Genomic DNA, 17,835 nt, shown 5'->3' on the forward strand with positions numbered 1-17,835 from the left:
CTGTCTGCTAGTTTGTTTTTCCTATGTCAGATATGTAAATAACCTCACTGTAAAAAATTATTGCAGTTTATTTGCTAACCTGATGTTTAAGCTGAAAAAATATCTTGTTAAGAGAGGACTACCATTTTTACATGAGGTGTCTGAGGGCATGATGTATAAAGTAATAAGATTTGATCTGACATTGCTCAGAGTGCCCTTTGGCAATGCAAGAAAGAATATGCATGTTAATATCTGGAGAAATGTGCCTTGTTTACCTTCACCTCTGCACCTTGTCCAGAGGAAAAGGTACATATCGCAAAAGTGCTTTGGTGGCTTCACAAACAGTAATACTGTTTAAAAACATATGGCAAATCAGTGCCTTATAATATTATGAATAACCATTCTTGCATACAGCACATATGGAAGAGTGTATCTGGAGGGTTTTGCCCTTTCTAAAAGTGGTGTTTCACAAACAAGACAAATAAGGAAGGCATTCAAAAGTAATGTCTCTAGTGAGATTAGGCCGACTCATGCCAAAAAGGAATTAAAGGACCACTCTAGGCACCCAGACCACTTCAGCTTAATGAAGTGGTCTGGGTGCCAGGTCCAGCTAGCTTTTACCCTTTTTTTTTTTATAAACATAGCAGTTTCAGAGAAACTGCTATGTTTATTCTGAGGGTTAAGCCAGCCTCCAGAGCCTCTAGTGGCTGTCTCACTGACAGCCGCTAGAGGCGCTTGCGTGCTTCTCACTGTGAAAATCACAGAGAAAGCACGCAAGCGTCCATAGGAAAGCATTATGAATGCTTTCCTATGCGACCGGCTGAATGCGAGCGCGGCTCCTGCCGCGCATGCGCATTCAGCCGATGACGTCGCGAGGAAGAAGAGGAGGAGGAGTAGAGCTCCCCGCCCGGCGCTGGAGAAAGAGGCAAGTTTAACCCCTTCCTTCCCCTAGAGCCCGACGGGAGTGGGTCCCTGAGGGTGGGGGCACCCTCAGGGCATTCTAGTGCCAGGAAAACAAGTGTTTTCCTGGCACTAGAGTGGTCCTTTAAAAATAAATAAATGATAATATACAAAAATATTTAAAAGGGGAGATGCTAAACATACTGAAATCAACTGCCACCACCATAATCTATTGCTTATCATGTATTGGACATAATATCCTGGAAACAGCACTTTATTAGAGCCCTATAATCCAAGAGCAGATACTACATTCATATTTTAACCCCTCCTGTCATAGAATTCAATCCTCATTTGTAAAAGTCTGAGTGGTAAAATTAGAAAATTTGTCAATGTGGATGACACATTGACAAAAAAAAAAACACCTAAACACATTATAATATATATATATATATATATATATATATATATATATATATATATATATATATATTAAAATATTAATGCATAACGGGGCACCTCAATAATTTAAACTAAAGTTGATTTCCTACCATCTACTTGCCATAAACACATAAATTGGAATGTTAACAGGATCTCAAACAACGCGAGGTACATATTTGATCGGAGATCTGGGTAATACAATGTAGTCAACTAAAGGTATTTCTGATTGTTCACCTGTCCTAATGCATCATTTGTCCACAACTGTGAGAACATAATTGCTTTTCTCATACAGTATAAGTTACCATGACCATCTTTGACTGTAGAACTGCTTTACGATAATTTGCAACAATAAATTTTTTTTTTTTTTAAAACACGCACAAAGTTCTATAACTTCAACAAATGGCCTATTTTGAAAGAATATGGCAACCATTATTCACTTAAATTGACAGAGCCAACACTGAGAATGTCACACACAGACCATTTGTAACCTGCATCCGTGTTATGCAGGAAGCTTGCATGTTATAAGCTGTGTCAAGCACATAGGACCTTATATGAACTAGATACTAGATGATGCCAAGCACCCAAAGGCTGACTTATTACAAGGTCACCTGTATAAGATGCACACATTTGTAACGGCCATATTTTGCATTTAGCAGCTAAAACACAAGCAAATAATCCATTAAAATATACTGCTCATCTGGAAAAGTCTTCAGGAAGACGGCAAACAATGCAAACTGCCGATTGCGTTAGGAGTAAAAGGGGTAATATACTAGAATAGCCAATCAGAAATAAAACACAGAACGGTTTGTTTTTTGGCTGCAATTTGTCTCCTGTGAATAAGTTAAATACATCCCACGGCCACCAAAGATATGTGGCAAAATAACAATTCTGAACAAGTAAATAGCCACATGATTAGATCTTGCACAAAAATACCCGCATTAAAAAGGTTTGACACACACATACATAGATAGGGCACAGGGAGGTCCATAGGTGATGGAGGTGAGAGGAGAAGATGGTAAGGTGTGCCTTTCAACCAAACACATAGTGAGTACAGTTAAAGCTTGTCACTCATAACTAGGAGATCCTTAAGCCTTCATCCATCCATTTCATTATGATGAGGTGCCAGAGCAAATATACACACACAAAAAAAAAAAAATATTCAGGGTCCGTTTAGTCAAAAGAAATTAAAAAAAAGAAAAAAAAATAGTTAAGATTGTTCTTTCTTGAAAACTGTCCCTAACCAATAAAATGTACTGCAAAATAAACATTAAGGAAGCAGTGTACTTTAGGTGCCAGTCACAGTTGAAGAAACCGTTTATTCCTGTTTATCCTGCAGCTGCTGTTTCCATGCCTCATTCAAGTAAACTAGTCGTTTGTAATTGATGATAAAGAGAATGAAGTTCAGCACATAGGTGGTGATGCAGATAACACAGAAGTCCTTCAGCACAAAGTACAGAATGTACGCCAGGTAAAGTGACCCTACTACCGACACGATGGAGGAAGTCATTAACACTAATGCTGCCACTGCACTCACAGTCATACCTGGAAGAGAACAGAGAGTTAGTATACAAGGCACACATCTCTATTGTACATGCAGGAAGACTTTCACATTAACAAAAATAGGAAGACTAACTTTGATACCAGCATTGTGGCTCATTAACTATAAAATAGCTGATGCTTGCAAAACCGTCATGAATTCACTACAGAACAAACTTACGAATTCACTCTAATAGTCAATTCACAGAGGTTATACAAGGTTATTGTAAAAGTTATTTGTGACAGCATTTTTAAGCTTTATTTAGAATTAGAATCTTCTGCTACTGCACAGAAAGACAGTTTATGTAAATCTGGGTCATCCCATGTTAGGCGATCCAGTGCAAAGTATTACAGGCCTTAATTTGTTACACTAAATTACTATGTTCGAGTTAGTTGGCATTTCAAAACCCCATACTCAAACACTTATAAAATTACAATAATTCAAATCAATGTGTTCCCTGACATTTTAGAGCATTCCATAATAAACTTCAGGTTGGAATTTAAAAGTGATTTTATGTATTCAAAATCATATATCTACTATAAACTACTGGAGAAAGACTCCAGGCACCATAACCACTATAGGGACATCCTTCCAAAAGTAATCTGTCAAACTGTTTTAGAACAGTTTGACAACTTTCCTGGGAACCCACATTGCATTAAGTCTTCTCCTAAAGGAGAAGCTGGGTGTCTTCACAGAGCTAAATGCAGTCGATACGAGACTGCACTCATTAGCCAAAAACAATCAACCGATATTCCCAGTCAATGATCATAGTACTGCTGAAACCATTCATCTCAGTGGAGAATCTGGGGGCTCTCGAGGTTTGTTCTAAAACGTAAGACATTACTTTGGGTGGGAACCATAAGCACTACAGTGGATTGTAGTGGTTATGATACTTTTAGTGTTCTATATCTTTTTTTTTTATAATTATAACTATCATTTAGCAGACTGTTCATTCCTGCACAATCTTTAGTAGAAAGGTAAAATTCTAAAAAATTATAATTGTGTTTGTATTTTTAGCCGCAGTGTAAATTGTTATAGTAATTTTCTACCTACAAGCATAATACCATAAAGCTATAGTGATTTGAAGTGGTTATGGTGGCAGGAGTCAGTAAGTGCAGTGTTAGCTTGAAAACCTGCACATACGGAGAACTTTGTAATTGTGTGCTCTGCCTAACTGCATCCCAGCACATGACATTGGCAGCCCAGAACTCTGCAATGCCAAATCTCTGCGCATAATAGGTCTCTTTTCAGTGCACACCGACAGTAGCCGTGATAATTTACCCCTTGAAGGGAGTGAGGCAGTGTTTAAGAAAATAAAAATAACTCACATCCTGCGCGCGCGCGTACACACACGCTCTGAGCTAGCGAAATTGTCCAATCACAGGCTTTTCATACATTGCACCAGTGATGTCAGAGGGGGCACAGAAGCTTAACCCTTTAAGCTTACTAGATTAGTTTTATTTAAATTTGTTGGTTATCCTGAGAGAGTACTTTCATTGCTAATATCTGTTGTCTTCTCCCTCCTCCCCCCCCGGTTCTTAAAGGGTTACTCCAACCAAAACATGTAACACTAGTAACGCCAACCCAGTCCCCACCTTCCCCCAAAAAAACATTAAATAAATAAAAAATAGGAATGTGAAAGAATTCTAGTGGCTTGCTTTTTTTTTTATTTGTAGCAGCTCGAACTTCCTGAACTAGAGTCTCTTCCTTTTGGTCGTAGATGAGAATAAGAATGATGGGAAGCAGCACTTGCAACTGAAGTCCTTAGTTTCAATGGACCAATATGAAAAATAGAAGGGATAAAACCCAAATATATTGTAGTATTTTAGGGTATAAAATATGGCAAATAAAAAAGATTGCACTTACACTTTTCTGGAGCAGTATTGTACTGGACAGTACAATCCCAGTCTGTGGATATGTAGATGGTCCTTGTCCTATATGGAGGAGGCGTTCTTAGGCCAGTGGTTAGAGTTGTAAGGTCAGCAGCGGTAATTGCGGTGCTCACATTTGATGTACTGTGGTATGCCAGTAGATAGTGCTCCAGTAATATAAGAATATATATATATATATATATATATATATATATATATATATATATATAAAAAATAGTGCTCTCTGTAATGTTAAAAGAATAAATAAATGGAGATATACTCACAAAGGAAGAGCAAATAAGTATTGCTCAATCCTAAACAGCATCGTTGTTTTAGAATATGGAGTCTTTTAGGTAAAATCCTCAAGGACGCAGATAAGAAGGTCCAGAAATTAATTTTAAAAACTAGTTTTATTAACAAAATGTTAAAATAAATGTATTTTAATGATATCATTACAGAGAACACTATTGTTTGTTTTTATAGATTTTTTTTTCTTTCTTATATTACTGGAGCACTATCTTCTGGCATACCAGAATATATTGAATGTTAGCACCGATATTACCGCTGACCTTAGAACGCTAATAAAAGGCCAAAAGACACCTCCTCATGTAGGACCAGGACCAGCTACATATCCACAGACAGGGATTGTACCGACCAGGCACAGTGATCTGGAGATGATCTTGAGCTCCATATAAGTGCAAGTGCAATCTTTTTATATGCCATATTTAAAATCATAAAATACTACATTCAATTTGGGGTTTGTCCATTCTATTTTTCATACTGGTCCATTGGAACTTAGGACTTCAGTTGCAAGCATTGCTTCCCGTCATTCTCTTAAAAAATAGAAATGTGCCTTTTTTCCAGCACCAAAGAAAGTTCTCCCTTCAGCCCGATCTTGCTCTACTGACATCACTCCCCATTGCCAGAGGGGAAAGGAGGTCAAGAAGGGCAGAGTGATGGGGTAGATTAGTCAAAATTCATTTTATTGCCACTTCAAAATGTCTTGTTTTACAAATTATGGAACTCTATCTGGTGGCACCAAGACAGTGAAAATCACTTTTTCAATATCAAAGTAAGCTGACAGTGCATAAGACAGCCTGTTATATTAACCCCAATTCTTTTGAAGGAATGTAAAATGATTCTAAGTTCTACTCATGTTTATTTTCAGAACTATTAATCTAAATTCTCAGAAAAGGGGAAGAAAAATAAAAAAATGTCCAAATAAGAAAAACCATGAAATAAATATTAAAACTTTCTAAGCATCTTTGGTAGCAATACCTCTCAAGTGTCAATTAATAAGAGGGATAGTCCCTATATTGAGTCAACATCTGCCCCTCTGTCCTATGCTAATGTCCCTTTTTACTAGGAGCTCTATATTGTTGGTATGCCGACTGTATAGCAGAGCTTGACAACAGCACAAAGGTTATGATGCCAGGGATACTTTGACCCGGTTCCCCGGTAATGCGGCAAAACATTTAGCAACAGTTTGCCCTCTTATCGGTTTCCCTGCTGGGCTCCGATACGCCATAGTAGATCAATGATGCCTTTCAATCTGATACGTATGAGCTGAGAGCGTAATTTGACCGCTTAACCAATAAACGCAAATATGAGCAACTAAAGGTGCACAGAAATGAAATTAGCCAGGCAAGAAGTCTAGTTTTGAGCTTGCTGATGACACCCTCTGAAGTTTTTATGGTGCTTCAAGTAATCATTTTAACTAAAATAAATGTGTGTTTAGAAATCAGTCGCGAGTATAGCCAAGCTGGAAAAACAGCTGTTTTCTGGCTAAATATTGCAATTTTTATTGGTGTGTAATGAATAAATCAGTCTGTTGTGCATCTCAGTTATGGTATCACTGAGTGGCGTTCTGCTTTTACAGCCAATATAAGAAGAGCTTATTTGAAAGAAAGGGGGGAAATACACTATTTTATTGAAGTGAGCAAGAAATTGTATTTTAAAGAACAAAAACATTGGATTTTCTGCAGGATATTAGCATGTAAACTGGATATTCGAAGAGAAAGGAAAAAACAGCAGAAGAGCTGCACATGTTGAAAAATACTTTAAGATACTTTAATAAAAAATATATTTGTTATATTTTGTTTTTTGCACTTTGTCAAGATTATCATCCCAATCGCCCTGTGCAGATAATTATACTGATCTTGTCCATACATGTTTGAGGATGTTAGAGGGTATAAATTTAAAGGATTACTCCAACCAAAAAAGTGTTTTCCTTAAACACCGGCTTTGGTTAGAAAACTCCTTTCTGTGCTGTCACCCCCACAAATAATTTTTTTTTAAAAAGAAACACAAAAAACACTTTTCCACTGCCGAGGCAAAGTTCACCCTCATCCTGATCTTCCATTTGCTGTCTGGCACTGCATGCTCTGTTATATTAGCCTGCCCAGAACAGCTGCCGCAGTTGGCGTTACACCACCATCACCAACAGAGAGATTAATCTCAGTATACAGTATATGCGTTGTTGATGGTGCTTGGCATAAACCTTTAATTACCAGATGGATTCATAAACCAATTCTCAGTTGAAAGTGGCAGCTACAGAGGAGTTGGCAATAGAGGATAATCAAAACAGGGTAGTAGGGGCAGGATGAAAGGATTTGGTAGTAGGGGCAGGATTTGGAAAGGAGGCAGGATAGAAGATGGAGTGGGTAGTGACAATATAGTGGAAGTTTAAGTGAGGTGGTCAATGACAGAATAGTGGGAGAAGGGTGTGGTAGCACAGTATATTCGGAGTGAGCGAGCAGTGGCAGTACTATGTTCTCTTTAAAAAAAAAAAAAATTATATTTATTTTTTAAATCTATGCATCTTGTCTTACAAAACATAGCAAAATTAGATTTGCTAAGTAAACTGGAGCAAAACTTACCAAGTAGCAACTGTACAAAATAAAATACAAGTCCGAACACACTGTTTGGCTGGTTCATTACACTCTCCTTTCCAAAGATGGTACCCAACATGCCAAATCCTCGACCCCATCTGCACAATGGAAACACAATATGCATGCAAGATAAATATAAAGTTCATTTCATGCGTGACAGTGGCCTAAGCCAGCATACAAAATACTTTTGTACACATTTTTAATCTAAGGAGATTACTGGAACATACAAGTTCTGGTCTGGGCTAAACTGGTGGGAGCTGCAACGTCAATGAACAGTTGTCCTAAATTCCGCACTCTATCAGTAATGATAAAGCAGAAGAGGAGGAGGAGTAAAGTAGAAATATGTAGAACAAACAAAAAAACTTAACATTTAAAGGGGTAGATAATCAGGGTAAGGATCCTAACAACGTAACCACTATGATAAGTAGTAGTGGACAAGTTGGTTAAAGTAACAGAAATGTGCTAGGAATTTAAACCTGTATTCCTAACGCTATAGTGTCCTAGATCCGGACTAGTGTTAACCTTTTACTTACCTTTTCTCTAGCACCGAGGCTCCCTCAGTTCTGCTGCCTGCACCACCTCCTGAAGCATAATCTGTCTATCTCTGCAATTGGTGAGTGATGCTGACGAGCTGCAAATGTAGTGCTTCCAAATGCTTCTCAGAGAAATGCATTTAAGTCAATGCTTTCCTATTAACTGCATTTGTTCACATCTGGTATTGTAGAGGTGTGTTTAACCCTTCACACAATGTAAACATTGAAATCTTGTAGAAACTCCAGTGTTTTGCATTGCAAGGTTAAAACTACAGGGACACTGCACCTACGCTTCTTAATTGAGATGAAGTGGCCTGGATGACTTTAATTCTCCTCTAAAATGCTCCTTTAAAGTGGTACGGTCACGGCAGAATCCCGTTTTTATTTTTTAACCCCCCCCCCCCCCTATCGACTCCACTACACCTAATTGACCTCCTAGTCAGCCCCCAAATGCCCCTAAGCCCCCATATTACCTATTATTTAATCTTCATTTTCTGCCTGGACCTAGGTCCTGGGCGCCGCCATCTTTGTGTTGGTAGATGAAGTCCCTGTGGGAAATGTCATCTGCCCACACTAGATAGCACTGTGAAATTCCCGCGTATGCCCAGACGAATGAATTAATAGAAATGTCACACGAACAAACACTGAATATCAGTGTTCATTTTTTCCGTTTTTTACAATGAGGGAGCTACCGGCGTGCAGCTCCCTCCTTGTAAAATGTAAAAGTAGAGCGCTCCCCGCCACTTCCCAAGTCCCCTATTTCCTCCCTCACTCTATGAGGGTCAATATGAGAGGAGATTAAAATCTCCCGAACGCCCCTACTTGCTATGCCGCAAGTAGAGCCATGTCTACTAAACAGTGGCTGCTCACTAAAAAGGGTGGGGGCCCTAAATAGCGATAAGGGGGGAGTGGGGAGAAACACAACTATTGTCCTCCCCCCCCAAGCGGCGGGTGAGGGACCTATTGTCCACCCCCCACCGGCCCCCAACCATGACGGACGGGTGGGGGCCATAAATAACAATAAGGGAGGGACCTATTGTTCTCCACGCCAGGTGGAGGCCATAAAGGATAATGAGGGGGTGGGGGAACTATTGTCCTCCCCCCCCAGCCCACACCCCTGAGCGGTGGGTGGGGACCATAAACAACAATAAGGGGGGTGGGGGGAACCAATTGTCCTCCCCCCCTCCCCAGAGCGGCGGGTGGGGGCCATAAATAATAAAGGGGGGGACCTGTTGTCCTCCCACCCGGCCCCCACCCCTGACAGATCTAACACTGTATAGAGTAGCACATTTATGTCAAAGCGAACCTGTATATATGGGTGCATTTCGTGTACACACAGCCCGTAGCATTAAAAGCAATTTAGGAATAAATACATATTGTAAAATTTCAAAATGAAACGTTTCTCACTTAAATTTTCTAAAGCAAAAGTCTGCTTTCTCACAGAGCAATGAATTGTAACTCCAAAAATAGCAACTTCTGACCTGTCATTAAAGTCTGAGTAACTAACCCTGCCAAAACAAAATACTAAAAATTACTGGGAAAAATGCTACACAGAGTGGGATATTCAACAATGCTCGCCTTTAGGATCCATGGAACACTTACTAGGGCTGAATTCTCACTCATCAGGTTGAAATTATCACTTGCCAAAAGCAGTAGGGTAACATGCACCAGGCATTTTCATTGTTAAACATATAAAGAACTACAAAGTTTACGTAGAGCATGTAACATATCCCCCCTAAAATACGCACATTTCATATTTGCAGTACTCACTCACTCACGCCTTTTCACATTCCCCCCCTGCAAAACAATTTCACATACTCTAGCTCTCTTGTTCATACTTGCTCAATATCAGATGCTTATTTTATGCAACTCCTCACATTTCTTGCCCACTGCCATCCATTATACACTTCCCACCAAATAATCCATTTCCTCCAGATATCCATATACTGCTCCACACACACTTTTAAAATTCAGTAAACATTGCAAAGTTTTAGGTTTGTATTAAAACAGTTTCTCAGATACTCAGAACTCAAGAGGTCATCATGTAATTTCTTATGCTACCAGATAAGTCTAAAAATTACTAGCTACTGCGAGCCCGGTGGATCCACGTCATGCCCACTGAGGCTGAATCTCTACTCGCCATTAGGTGACAGACAAATGGAAAGTCTGAGCTATGACATATAGAGTATCAGTGAGAAGAAGTTTGGCGAATAATAAACTTTGCATATTCACCTGCACATAAGGAAAAAACTATGATGAAATACATTGAAACCAATACATTGAAGACCTCAACTACCCTAACCGAGTTTTTACCCTGCAAGTTAAAACCTTGCAGTTCTGCAGGTATGGTGGTTCAGCAAAGGGCATTAGGTTTTTGAACCTGTTAAATGCCACCTTCATGTCACAATTAGTAGAAGAAGCAAACTAGAAAGGATGCCTGTCTGGATTTCATTATAAAAACAATGTTCAAGTATGGGAGCCTTTAGAAAATAGTGATCAAAATATGGTGTCTTTTGAAAAACTGAATATAAATGGAATATCTTAAAACATTGGAAATGTATACATACACACACACTATGAGAGAGAGAGCGCAAGAGCGAAAGGGTCAGCGCTAATAGATAATAGAATGTAGGCAGCGGCCCAACAAAGGGTAACCCTCAAACCCTCTGAAGATAAAACATGTGACACAAAAAAACATAAGGGCTGCGCCAAAAGGTAGATAATAATAATAATAAAAGTAGTAATAATAGCATATACAATAGTTCTAAGACAATATAATTAGTAAAAGTCTCACTAATTTAGTAGGACTAAAGTTCTAATAAAATCACCAAAAGATAAGATAACCAAAAAATAAAATAAAAACCAAAAACAAAGTCTCACACAGAGGTAAATGTCTTTATGGAGTGCTGGTTTTTAGGTGTAGTGTCCTCAATTGCTTAAAGGACCACTATAGGCACCCAGACCACTTCAGCTTAATGAAGTGGTCTGGGTGCCAGGTCCATCTAGGATTAACCCTTTCTGCTGTAAACATAGCAGTTTTAGAGAAACTATTATATTTACATATGGGCTAATCGAGCCTCTAGTGGCTGTCTCATCACAGTGAGAAGACGCCAGCGTCCATAGGAAAGCATTGAGAATGCTTTCCTGTGGACTGGCTAAATGAGCGCGCGGCTCATGCCGCGCATGCGCATTAAGCCGATGACGGGGAAAGGAGGAGGAGAGTCCCCAGCGTCGAGGGAGCCCGGTGCTGGAAAAAATAGGTAAGGGATTAATCCCTTCCTCACCCTAGAACCCGGCGGGAGGGAGGCCCAGAGGGGTGAGGGGGACCCAAGGACCCTATAGAGCCAGGAAAACAAGTATGTTTTCCTGGCACTATAGTGGTCCTTTAAGTTGTAGAGCCTCCTTGCTCGTATGTAAAACAAGAATGGAAAAATACAATGGTGCAATATGTACTGACAAGTGAAGATAAAATAAATGGATAAGTAAGGTCAACTCACATTTAAAAGAGCTATATAAAGCTCGGGTGTGAAGAGCTTACAGCGGTATAATCCCCGCTTAAAGGATGTGTGATAGGAGTCCTCTAGAGGGGTGAGGTCCAACACTCAGGAGAGTGAAAAAAAATAAAAAAAGACAACTAATAGTGCTCTCAGTAAAATAAAAATGCAATAAACATAAGTAAAATTGTACTCACAAGTGGAGTGCGGGCAAACTGCACTATGGTATAAACGTGGGTGGTATGATCACCACCTCAGGATATACTTGGAGTCGCACGAAGATAAAAAGCAGGTAAAAGTAGGTCAGGCAAAAAATTCCAAATATAAAAATGCGTAATTAAAAAGATTGGCACAATCTTGTAACCAAAAAAATAAATAAAAATAAAAAAATAAACTTAAAATTACACAATTAAAATAACCATACATTTCGCCACTAGGGCTTTTTCAAGTGGGATAACATTTCAAACCTGGCTATTCTGAGTATATATAGGGATCCAAATGCTTAAAATTGGTGCCAAAATAAAACCACAGTTCTGCAGCCAATAGGATACAAGAATATATATACATAGTTAAAACATACAACAAGGCATACTGAAGAGGTTCTGAGTGTAACTGATTTCAACACTAATGAAAATTAAAAAAAAAAAAAAACTAAGCTTCTAGTAAAGTCTAGTAATGATTAAGTTATTTTTTTTTTAATTTTTTATTAAAATTATTTTTTATTTAAAAACAGAAATACACAAACGATTTGCATTGCATCTTGGGAAATGTAGTCCTGCTATTGACATTATGTTAACATAAAGATCAAAAATAATTTGCTTTGCGTCATGGGGGCTGTAGTCCTGCTATTAACATTTTTTTTTTTAACACAAAGCAAAGGAACAGATACTTGGATATAATTGATGTAGGGGAAGGACAAAAAGAAATATGAGAGGAAAAATTGCAAATTACATCAATATTAACCCCTTAAGGACGGTTCAGGACCGTCATCGGCATTTTTGCGTTGCCGACCGGTGACGGTCCTGAACCGTCCAATGTACTTACCCGATCGTTGTCGTTCCCCCGGCGGCGATCGGCGGTGCTCCCGTTGTGGGGAGACTGCCTGCAGCCCAGACAGACAGTCTCCCCATGGCGAATTAGGACCCCTGTGGCCATGTGATCGCTCAACAGGGCGACCACATGGTCACAATAGGTGTCCATGTGTCTGCCTGCAGGGGGACTGTCTGTGCTGACAGGCATTCTCCCTGCTGCTGTAAAATCTTTAAAAAAAATTAAGTTAAAGTGAATAGAAAAAAAAATATTATATATCTATATGATATATAGACCTATATAATATACGTATATATATATATATATATATATATATATATATATATATATATATATATATATATATATATATAGTCATACTAAGTGTATTTTTATATTAATATGTACATATATCAATATAAAAATACACTTATAATTAAATTACACACGTATATATATAATATAGATAATAACTATATATATTGTGTATATATATTATTATAAAATACAAATAAGTAATTTAAATTAAATTAAACATGTAAAAATAATAAAAAATTGTAAAAGGCGGGCATCCCTCCAATGGCCATTGGAGCAACTAAATGACCTCCATTTGTCTAAATATACATAGGGATTAAGGAGAAAGCGCAAGTAACATTTTCTTTTCTTTGGTTTTTACTATATATTGGGGCTGATGTGTGTTGTAGTCCTTGCTGCTTAAGCGCAGGACTTCTCTTTTTGTATTTAAAAAATTTATATATCTATACGAAATTTTATTTTAACTGTATTTTGATATTAATATATATATTTATATCAAAATACACTTAGAATGAAATTGTATATATATCTATGTATATATAAATAAAAAATAATACGAAATATACATTTGTTTAAATACAAAATTACATAAATAATTATATAAATATACACGTAGACTTCAAATATATAAAATAAAATTTAAATTCTACGTGCGTATTTATGTAATATTTTTACATAATTAAGTTATTTTATTGATTGCAATTTAAGGGACCTGCCTGCCAACCCAGGCCAAAAGTCCAGAGAATTTAATTTGCCATCACTGTATTTTACCCTGTAACATTCTACGACACCCTAAAACCTGTACATGGGGGTACTGTTTTACTCGGGAGACTTCGCTGAAAACAAATATAAGTGATTCAAAACAGTAAAACATATCACAGCGATGATAGTCAGTGAAAGTGACTTTTTTTGCATTTTTCACACACAAACAGCACTTTTACTGATGATATAATTGTTGTGATACATTTTCCAGTTTTGAAACACTAATATTTGTGTTCAGCAAAGTCTCCTGAGTATAACAGTAACCCCATGTACAGATTTTATAGCGTTTTTGAAGGTTACAGGGTCAAATATATGGGTCAAATATTTTTACATTGAAAATGGCCAGATTGGTTACGTTGCCTTTGAGAGTGTATGGTAGCCCAGGAATGAGAATTACCCCCATGATGGCATACCATTTGCAAAAGAAGACAACCCAAGGGTTTGCAAATGGGTTATGTCCAGTCTTTTTTAGTAACCACTTAGTCACAAACACTGGCCAAAATTAGCGTTCAATTTAGTTTTTTACTTTTTTTTTTTTTTACACAAACAAATATGAACGCTAACTTTGGCCAGTGTTTGCGACTAAGTGGCTACTAAAAAAGTCTGGACATACCCCATATTGAATACCCTGGGTTGTCTACTTTAAAAAAAATATGTACATGTGGGGTGTTATTCAGCGATTTATGACAGATAATAGTGTTACAATGTCACTATTGATACATTTTAAAAATGTATGTTTTGAAACCGCAATATCCTACTTGTACTTATAGCCCTATAACATGCAAAAAAATAGCAAAAAGCATGTAAACACTGGGTATTTTTGAACTCAGGACAACATTTTGAATCTATTTAGCAGTTTTTTTCATTCGCTTTTGTAGAGGAGTAAAAGATTTTTCACATAAAAGTCAAAAAACATGTATTTTTTTTCAATTTTTCATCATATTTTTTCATTTTTTTTAAATTAAATTACATGAGATTATATAAATAATGGTATGTAAAGAAAGCCCCTTTTGTCCTGAAAAAAACAATATATAATTTGTATGGGAACAGTAAAGGAGAGAGCGGAAAATTACAGCTAAACACAAACACCACAAAAGTGTAAAAAGATGCCTGGTCGCAAATGTACAACATCGCAAAAACAGTCCGGTCCTTAAGGGGTTAAGGAGGATCATATGTATCCATAACAAAAAACTAAATAAAAACAATAGTCAAAAAACACTGGCATCTTTTAATGCAAGATGATCACCTTAACCCCTTAAGGACCAAACTTCTGGAATAAAATGGAATCATGACATGTCACACATGTCATGTGTCCTTAAGGGGTTAAAGGACACTATAGTCACCAGAACAACTACAGCTTATGGAATTTGTTCTGGTGAGGAGAATCATTACCTTCAGGCTTTTTGCTGTAAACACTGTCTTTTCAGAGAAAATGCAGTCTTTACATTACAGCCTAGTGATGGCCACTCCTCAGATAGCTGCTAGAGATCCTTCCTGGGTCATGGCTGCCTAAAATGCATCCAAACATGCAGACACGGAACTTTCCTTATAGAGATTCATTGATTCAATTCATCTCTATGAGGAGATGCCGATTGGCGAGGGCTGTGTTTGGCTGTGTTTGAATAGGTAAACTGGAAACAGAGTGGGTTTTTAATTTACAGACCCTAGCCCCCCACGGCCTAAATGCTGATTTTGACTTGCCTAATTTCTTATGATTCGCTCCCCATTCTCCGCCCCCCCCCCCCCCCCCCCATTTTATTTTTATGAGTTCTGTCATTGGTTTAAATTTTATTTTTTATTCTTTAAAGATTATTCATTTTGTCTCTCAGTATTTTAGTTCTGTGTAATTGTGTCATTCCTTTGACTTTTACACACTACTAATTTCTACATACCATACATATCATCCTCCTTAAAGCGGCACCGTCATGCCAAATTTACCTTTCCCCAATCGATTCCTCTCTCCCTCATGATCTGTTCTTCATTTCTTCCTGTCTGCTCTAGTTTTCTTTAAAATATAAGACAAAGTAGGGACTATTTCTCTTCTGGAGGTTTCCTATGCCATGACCAGCGGAGGAGCAAAGTGTGCTTCGTTTCCGGTGGTCAAAGCAATTTCCCCACAATCCTTAGCTTTCCTTCCTGTCAGTATTGCCGAACGTCCTGTCACTTAGACAGAATGCCGGCAAAACTACCGAATTGCGTCCTAACGGAATGAGAACAGTTTCTCCATTCGTGTTAGGACGCAATTCGGGAGTTTGTTCGTATCGGAATTTTATTGGAATGAATAAAGCTCCGATCCTATTCATTGCCGCCGTTTAGTAGATAACTCCCAATTCCTCACACTAGGTTAGTCTTCAAACTAAAAGAAATTGGTCTAGATGAATATTCTTGTCCTTGGGTAGAACATTGGCTTAAGGATAGAGTACAATGAGTTGTCATTAATGGTAAATTTTCAGGCTGGAAAAAAATGGTAAGTGGTGTCCCTCAGGGTTCTGTTTTGGGACCGCTTCTATTTAACATATTCATAAATGATCTTGAAATAGCCATTGAAAGCCATGTTTCAGTGTGTGCAGATGACACAAAACTCTGTAAAGTAATAAAATGTGATCAGGATATTGCTTTACTGCAGAGGAAATTGGATAGATTGGGGAACTGGGCACTAAAATGGCAGATGAAATTTAATGTAGAGAAATGCAAAGCTATGCACTTCGGGGTCAAGAATGCACAAGCAACTTACACCCTACATAGTAGTGAATTAGGGATAACCACACACGAGAAGGATTTGGGGAATTGTTATAGACAACAAACTAGGCAGCAATATGCAATGTCAATCTGCCAAGGCCAGTAAGGTTTTGTCATGTATAAATAGGGGCATAAATTCTCGGTATGAAAAACAGTAATTTTACTTACCGTAAATTCCTTTTTTCTTAGTATAGTGGCAGTACTTACAAGTGGGATGTTCCTTAGGATTCTGGACAAGAAGCTCCCCCTTCTTTAGAATTTAAATGCTGTGCTCCGCCTGCTGCCTCCATATAAGCTGTAACTCAGAGACACTCACCAGTAATACAAAAGAACCAAAACGGAGACCGAATGATGCATAGAATTTTATCTATTTGAAAGCGGAGGGAAAGCCAGTACTGCCACTATACTAAGAAAAAAGGAATTTACGGTAAGTAAAATTACTGTTTTTCCCTTCGTATAGTGGCAGTACTTACAAGTGGGATATAGCAAGACCCCTGCAAACAACAAAGGGTGGGAACTCAGCAGGCCACAGCATGTAGCACCTTACGCCCAAAGCAGCTTCAGATGATGAGAATACGTCCAGCCTACAATGCTTGATAAAAGTATGTAAGGAAGACCAAGCAGCAGTTTTGCAGATGTCTTCAGGTGAGGCGGCTGCTCTTTCAGCCCAGGAGGTCGTCATAGCTCTAGAGGCACGAGCCTTGAAAGGGAAACTAAGGGGAATCCCTTTGGATTGATAAGCCAACCTGATTGTATACGTTAGCCATCAGGCCGAAGAGGGTCCTGAGACAGCACAACCCCTGTTAGCGCCATGAAAGAATACACATAGGTCTAAGGATCTAATCCCTGAGTCATCTGAAGACAGATTTTCAGGGATCTTCCAACATCTAGGAGATGTCACATTCTTTCTAGATCCGACGTAGGAAAATGATAAAACCCCGGTAGGACAATAGGTTGGTAATTGCAGCACCAGAAGAAACCTTAGGCAAAAAAGAAGGCTTGGTGTGCAGGACCACCTAGTCGCGATGAAAAAGGTGAATTCCGGAGAGAAAGAGAGAGCTCGGATCACACCTACTCAACTAGCAGAGGCGATAGGCACCCGGAAAACCGTCTTGAAGGTAAGAAACTTGATATGAACCTCCAGTAAATGTTCAAATGGTGGTTCACAAAGGGCTCGAAGCACCAGACAGATCCCAAGTAGGGAAAGGTACTACTTAGGAGGCCTCTTAAGCCTTATGGACTTAAGAAATCTTAGAAAAAGCAGGTTTGAGGCAAAGCCACGAACCAGGAAGTGATTTAGAGCTGAAATCTGGCCTTTGAGCGAAAACTCCCAGGCCGGCTTCAAAC

At 38.4% G+C, this 17,835-nt stretch overlaps 1 protein-coding gene across 1 annotated transcript in view; it reads right to left on the reverse strand.

The window, feature by feature from the left end:
• Positions 1-1,392: 1,392 nt before the first annotated feature.
• The window catches only part of VKORC1L1 (vitamin K epoxide reductase complex subunit 1 like 1), a 39,910-nt gene continuing 23,467 nt past the window's right edge, over positions 1,393-17,835 (reverse strand). Inside the window, exons 2-3 of the mRNA XM_063444593.1 lie at positions 7,605-7,714; positions 1,393-2,859 (exon numbers count right to left, since the gene is read on the reverse strand). Of these exons, the coding sequence (XP_063300663.1) occupies positions 2,633-2,859; positions 7,605-7,714 (337 nt within the window). The 3' untranslated portion in view covers positions 1,393-2,632. The remainder of the gene's footprint in view (positions 2,860-7,604; positions 7,715-17,835) is intronic.

The sequence above is a fragment of the Pelobates fuscus genome, chromosome 1, assembly GCF_036172605.1.
Source record: "Pelobates fuscus isolate aPelFus1 chromosome 1, aPelFus1.pri, whole genome shotgun sequence".
In the NCBI taxonomy this organism is placed as follows: Eukaryota; Metazoa; Chordata; class Amphibia; order Anura; family Pelobatidae; genus Pelobates; species Pelobates fuscus.